A 7,238-nucleotide genomic window follows, 5' to 3' on the forward strand; every position below is an offset into this window, starting at 1 on the left:
CGAATGTTGAAATTTTATATCGTCTTTCTTCTAGAGATCATGAGTTAAAAATAATTAGGTGAAATATATTTTGTATGTCTCCTTCTATGTATCCTTTTAATTGAAATATACATTTATTATCTCTAATATGTATGCTAACGCATGTTCAAGATTAACTTAAATCGGAAAAAAAAGTATCAAAATCTTTTGAGTAAACTTTGTACTAATAATATGTTATAAAACTTTAAATTTCCAACAATTTCTTTCATATTGATATTACAAATTTGCAAAATAGAACTTAAAGAAAATATGTATGCTAAAGATTTTAAGTATGGAAAAGTCAAATTCAAATTGGACTTCATCTCCAAAGTAGGTATATATACATGCGTCCCTAAATGAGTTAATTGCATCATATGTCCCCAAATTATGATTATTATTTTAAATTGGTCTTGAAATGTTTGAATATTTTAATTTCATCCTCAAATTATGACTCTCATTCTAAATTAGTTCTTAAACTTTTGAATATTCTAATTTCATCCCTAAAATTATGACCCTCTTTCAAAATTAGTCCCCAAAATTTTGAATATTCCAATTTTATACCCAAATTCATCCAAATATGTAATTAGTTTCAACCATAGTTAACCTAATTTTTTTATTCAAACGTATAAGAATATAACTTGGTCTAACAATTTCATTAACAAGGAATGTGATTAGTATATGCGTATAGTTTGGGATGAAATTAGAATGTTCAAAAAGTTCGGAGATTGATTTAGAATGAAGGTCATAGTTTGAGGATGAAACTAAAATGTTCAAAAGTTTGAGGACTAATTTAGAATGATAGTCATAATTTATGGATGAAATTAAAATATTTAAAAGTTTAAGAATCAATTTAAAACTAAGATCATACTTTGAGGACATGTTATGCAGTTAACTCTCCCAAAACTTTACAACTCATTCATACTACCAATTACACTTTATAACTCATAAAGGACAACTACTTATTTTGGAACTTGTTCTACAACTTATTCTTTTATACAAATTCCTCTTCACCCTTAAATCGGAGGATATAGGTGTTTAATCATATTCAATCTCACATTTTCTTGTATGTTACACTAACAACAATGTTAATCAAACTAAACTCAATCAATTGAGGTTTCATTATCAGACATTAAGAGAAGAGTAGTACAACTCTCTTCAATCGTCACCTTAAAGAGAAGATTGTTAGCTTGTGTTTGGCAGAAGGAAAAATTGAAGGAAAATACAAAAGGAAAAAGGCCATCCTCCATATTGTGTATTAGCATGAATTAATATGGTGCATGTTGGGTGGATAGATGTTTGGAGTAGAGACAATAACAACATTACAGCCTCAGTCTCTTCCAGTGGCAATTCACGTATTTGAATGTGAAACATTTGCATGTGCATCACCTTATATCTCAAACCCTATTCCACTTCTAATCCAGAAGGCTTGTCTTAGCTTTCGGGAGTTCCATTTATTTGCAAGCATTGCCTTCCCTGCTTAGCTTCTTTAAGGGTACCAACTGCATTATTGACTTTTTACTATCAAATCAAATCAAAAAATTAAACTAGTTTAATTGAAGGGTAAACTATGGTCACCCGTCATTAAAAAGTTAACAGTGATATTGACGTAACATTTATTATTATTTTTTAATGCTGAAGTGACATTATCTTATGGTGACACATCAACATCACCGTTAATTTTTTGACCGGCGGATGACCCAAACATATCGTTAGATATTATTTATTTTGGAAAAAAAATAATAGTTGGGTGGCTAAAACAGAAACTAAGCAATATGTGGGTGATCAAATGAGTAGTTTACCCTTAGTTGAATTATGAGATTTATTTTTTAATAGTTTGTGGTGATTATAAGGAAGTATTCATAAGTTTCTTAATCAATTGACAACGCACACATTTCTTATAAACGTAGTTATTCAAACTCACGACTTCTAGTGAAAATAACACTTCCTTTGATTATTGAGGTCACTCGTGATAAAATATCTGATCAAATTATACAATAATAGTAATGCCATTAATTTATGGTCAAGGTCTGATCAAATTATTCAACAAGGGACCCATTTCACAGTGTAATTAGACAAAAGGAATAGTTCCACTTTTATTATGGTATTGAACTTTGTAATTAGAATACAAAAATCAATTAATAATCTAATTTATATAATCGGCACAGACTGTATTCCAAAAGAAGATAAAAGTATGCAAAATCAAAAGGATAGGCACCAAAAGCATCTGGAAATCAAATATGTGGTGGAACATAAGGACTAGTGATATCTGATAGCACGTTTGATATTTTGCACACCCAGAAAATGCAATTTCAACTTTATGAAAGCTAAAAAGGAAAATGCAATTTCAAAATAATTTTTGTATTGACCAAAATGTAAAGAAATGGGGTAATTTATATGTTTAGTATTTAAACTATTATTTTTGTTTTATTTTGGTACCTAAATTTTAACTTTTTTATCTAACGTTTAGTTTAGGTTTTATTTTGGTAACCACCGTTAAAAACTTAATGATGATATTGATATGTCACCATAAGGTAACGTCAAGTAACCATTGAAAAATATATCACATCAACGGTTCTGTTAATGTTTTAATGGTGGGATACCAAATGCTACTCCCAATTCAACCAAAGAATACGTAAATAAGTTTTAAATTTGTAAATTCCTTAATATTATTTAATTCAACTTTGACACTTAAAATAAATTGTATTTTTTTAATTTGTTTCGACGTTTAAATTTGTTAATTTTAGGTAAATTTATTTTGAAAATTATTTTTATTCAAACTATTAAATCATTATATAAAAGTTTGAATAAAGTGTACAAATAATCTCTAGACTATATAGTATTATTTTGTTGAATTTCTCAATTATAAAAAATTAAAAAAAATATTTTTAAAATTATAAGATATTATTTTATTGAATTTCCAAATATTAAAATTTACAAAACACTCATTCAATTATTTATATTTTTAATTTCATCTTTTTTTTATAAAAAAAATTAATTTTTTCAAAATTTAACGTTAAGTTATTGAAATGATAAAAAAAATAGAATTTAGATTCAAAATTAGTAACGTGAATTTTGGGATCAAAGAACGACAAAGCATCTATTGAAATATCCAGCAGATCTGCAAGTGGTCGTGCAAAGGGCACCGCACAGTACTAAACAAGTCTCCCGTTGTCGCCAACTTTACTGTATATTCCGGAATTCTTCAAGTGCATGATGCATCTCGCACTTCAAATCACCCACCTGTCCCGCAGCTACCTCGTCACTCGCCATATGTTTACGCCTAGTTTAAACAATAACACAAGTTCCAAAAAGTCAAAAACAACGCCATTCTTCTTCTCCAAGCTGCTTCAACTCCAATACATGATTTTCCTTTTTATAACTTGAAAAAAATTAAAATTAGTTGACTTTATTCCCATATGTAATGAGGTAAGGTGAGGTACGATAGTAGATTGCCCTAACGCCAGGTTGAGAGCAGCTTCCGTAAGAAACCTCCGAATTATAAAATGTCTTCCATGGGACTCGATCCCACGATCCCAAAATTAAGAACTTTGTACTCTTTTTTTTATAACTTGAGAATATATTAAATCAAATTAATCCGAGATGGAAAGCTTTATGTTCCTTATTTTATTAACAAAAAGGGGTGAATAAAAAACAAACAAATGAAGGGGAGAGGGTGGACTGGGTTAATATATTTTTCTAATTTTTATTTCATTTGTGTGTTTTTTTTTTATAATTTCAAGCTTCTTGGGTAGTGTCCGGTGAGGCAAGAGGGAAACAAGTGTCTTCCCCACCAGTGTTCCATAGAAAATGAGCATAATTCGCGGCGTGATAAGAGTTACAAGGATCTGCCGACATCGCTTCCAAGAAAGTTTCCTCCGCCGCCCACAAGTCATTCCTCGCTCTCCATAAAAAGCTCGCGTATTTACTGTATGCTTCCGCGTCCGCCGCCTCCACCCCGATTGCTTTCTTGAAGTACTCTTCCGCTCTGTGTTTGAAAAAAAACCTCGTTGGTCAAAACAGCTGTAAATCGAAAATGAAGACCCATCCCCAGCATTGGCAAAACGACAAAGGTTTTATAAATTTTGATATTGTAGGAGGACCAAAATGAAAATTTGACCTGAATTATTTCAAGCGCAGTCTAAATGCCAAAGAAATAGATATTATTTTAATTTCCTAATTCAGTGAATCAATCAGCTGCTCAGTGATTTGAGTTGGTGTAGTACAATCTCATCTTGAATCTCGGTACCCAATTACTTGAAAACTTTAGATTTTGGGGAAAATAAAATTATAATTTTATTGTAAATAAAAATTGAATGAAAAGATGGGAAAGATTCTATACCTGTCGTAATCATGTGCAACAAGGTAGAGAAACTGAGCATAATTGGCAAGTAGGAGAGCGTTGTCTGGCTCTTCTGACAACCCGGTTTGATAAAGCAGTTCGGTTCTGAAATAGTTTTCGTAATCGCAGTCCGGTTCGATCTTTGCCGTCACCGGCGAAACGAATCTCTGAACTGTTTCGTGATCCAGCGTTTCATCTCTGACCGAAGCTAGCATTTTCGAAGCTTCGTCCACCATGGAGTTCCAAAGAGTGAGCTCGTCTTCTCTGGTTACTCTTTCGAACGTTGAATCTCTTTGTGTTTCGCCTGTTGTTCCTGGAGATGATATCTGTGACGCACCATTTGGAAAAATGGTACTTAATTGGTCTGCTTTATCAAACCATCCGTCGCCGTCTGTTCCGCCTGCGACCGGACGGACTTTTCCGCCTTCGCCGTTATTTCCTCCGATAGAAGCGGTTTTCCCGCTCGATGATGATACTGAAAATGACTTCATCGACGATGAATCGAACTTCGAATGCTTCTGATCTTGAAAATCAACCACGGAGACATAAGTCCCCGGCGTCGGATTCGCGGCGGCAGCTGCTGCAGCGAGAGCGACATTGCTTCCCATGGAATGAACCGAGTAATTGGCTAATAGGATCATTACATAAACCATTAAAGTTGGTGTGTGAGAGAAAACCTGTTGAAACAACCAAACGAATGAAGCGTGCATCTCCTTTTGAACTCTGACAAGAATCCCTTGTAAATCCTCGTAATACAAAAGCTCTCGCATTTGCAAAGTGTAACTATGAAGCTCCCGAATTATAAAAACCATGGAAGAAAACGCCTTTTTCACTGAACAATAAGCAGTTTCCCCTGCCTCTCGAAACCCCTCTTGCCATTGTATTTTCCTCTTAATCATTCGCAGTGAAACCGGAAGATCAACGCTCTTGGCTTTACGTTCTATGCTTGACGATACTGTTTCTTCTCCTCTTTCAACCCACGACGATTGTTCGTCGAATCCCAAAGATTCCGGTACTGAATCGGAAACGGCTTCCGTTTCCCGTTCGGAATCTAAATCATTTCCGTTACTTATGCTGCTAGTGGTGCCATCATTGTCCGATAACTGGAATCTAAGGGCCAATTCTTGAATTTTTTTCGAAAACTCTTCATCGGAAAAGGAGTCTAAGCTTGCGCTGCAAGCTCTTCGTAAAGTTCCGGATCTTGGTTCCTCGCGCGACCGGAACCGTTTGATACTGCTGGGGTTTGAACCGAACAGAGCCGACCGGTTCAGTCTTTGAACGGTCTTGAGAATAAGAGCGCCGTCGCTGCGGCAACGCCTCGGAAGGGAAGGCGAAGAGATTGCTGAAGCTAAAGCTTGGGAAGAAGATGGTGGCTGAGGAAGATTTGGCTTTGACCATTGTAAACGCGCCGCCGTAGTCGCAATTTTCAATACCATTTGTTAAAGCTTGGCAAATTCAAAAGCTTGCTGGAAAACAACTTTCTACTTCAGAGTGATCTTTACCCTTCACTAAGGACCTGAAATTTTATTAAAAAGAAAAAAATATATACATTAGAAATCACTCTCAATTGAAATTGGAAAATCAATACGAGGAAATAAAGAAAGTATTTCCCAACTGGGATCTTCAAAACCACATTCGATACCATGAGAATCGGATCTCAAAACTCGAAAACAGTGAGACTCGAAATTTTGTAAGATTAAACAATTTTTGATGAAGAAACTGACCTACTTTGAGTACGAACTTCGATGGAAGAGAGACTTTTTTAAAAAATAATATTAGGTTGGCCGCCAGATTAAAAGCTCCGGCAAAGCTTGAAATCGGAGCTTATCAGAAAAGAAAGATTACTCCAACATCTCTTTATATATCCCACGGCTCTTTGATTCCTTACAAAAATGTATTTTGAATAAATAAATAAATAAATAATGAAAAATATTTATTTATACGTAATTTTATTACAGAAAAATATCTAACGGGCTAAGCCGGTTAAAACAACGTAAAGAATTCTGGCGTATGAATGGAAATCACAATGTACTCGATTGGGAAATCCGGTCACAGGTTGTTTAAGTTTATTTTTATTTTATAATGTTATTCTAGAAAAATCATAGAGATGATAAAGAAATTAATTAGGAAACATGCTTATTAAGTTCATTAGTTTTATTATTTTGTATATTAAATTATTTTTTATCAAATAAACTCATTTATAAATATAGTAACGATAGGGTGGAATAATTTATAACAAAATCTTTATATTTTCATATAGCAGTTATATTTATTTATTTACTCTATTATATTTATATAAATAATTTTTACTTCTCAAAATTCTGATGCATTTATAATTTCATATTGTACTGATATTTTTTTATAATATCACATTTCGTAGTATTTTTATTATTTTCTATTATATAATATTCGTATTATCAGGAAAAGCTTAATTCTAAATGAACTTTGGCTTAAAATCACACTATATATTTCTCAATAAAAATTATAAAAACTACAATAAATCAATAACCATGTATTTTTATGTAATTAAATTAATTATAACAAATATTCAACTATAAAGTTTCATTAATGAATAATAAAAATATTTATTATTTTAATATTTCCTTAAAATATTAATGAATAATAATAGTATTTATTATTTCTAATTAAGTTGTTTTTTTAATTCTTTTTGGGGTTAATTCTTCATTTCTAAGGGGCTCGTGTAAGGATGTTCAGATCTAATCCGATCCAAAAAAATAGCCGAAAATCGATCCAAAAAACCGATAACCGAAAAAACCGAAATCGATTTAGTGTGTTTGGTTTTTTTTAAAATACCGATCGGTTCGATTCGATTTCAGTTTGAAAATCCGAAACCGATCCAAACTGAACCGAACCGATATCT

At 32.6% G+C, this 7,238-nt stretch overlaps 1 protein-coding gene across 2 annotated transcripts; it reads right to left on the reverse strand.

The window, feature by feature from the left end:
* Window positions 1-2,232: 2,232 nt before the first annotated feature.
* LOC120144088 lies at window positions 2,233-5,873 on the reverse strand. Of its 2 annotated transcripts, none has more exons than XM_039158245.1 (2): window positions 4,281-5,873; window positions 2,233-2,242 (listed from the first exon to the last, which is right to left on the reverse strand). In XM_039158245.1, exon 1 carries the CDS (start codon window positions 5,791-5,793, stop codon window positions 4,312-4,314), a length of 1,482 nt encoding a protein of 493 aa, XP_039014176.1. In that variant the 5' UTR covers window positions 5,794-5,873; the 3' UTR covers window positions 2,233-2,242; window positions 4,281-4,311. The 2 variants fall into 2 exon arrangements, with proteins under 2 accessions (XP_039014176.1, XP_039014175.1); XM_039158244.1 differs by lacking the exon at window positions 2,233-2,242 and adding an exon at window positions 3,622-4,003 and having other exon boundaries at window positions 4,358-5,872.
* Between the last annotated feature and the right edge of the window lie 1,365 nt (window positions 5,874-7,238).

The sequence above is a fragment of the Hibiscus syriacus genome, unplaced genomic scaffold (genome assembly GCF_006381635.1).
Source record: "Hibiscus syriacus cultivar Baekdansim isolate YM2019G1 unplaced genomic scaffold, ASM638163v2 tig00110879_pilon, whole genome shotgun sequence".
Taxonomy (NCBI): Eukaryota; Viridiplantae; Streptophyta; class Magnoliopsida; order Malvales; family Malvaceae; genus Hibiscus; species Hibiscus syriacus.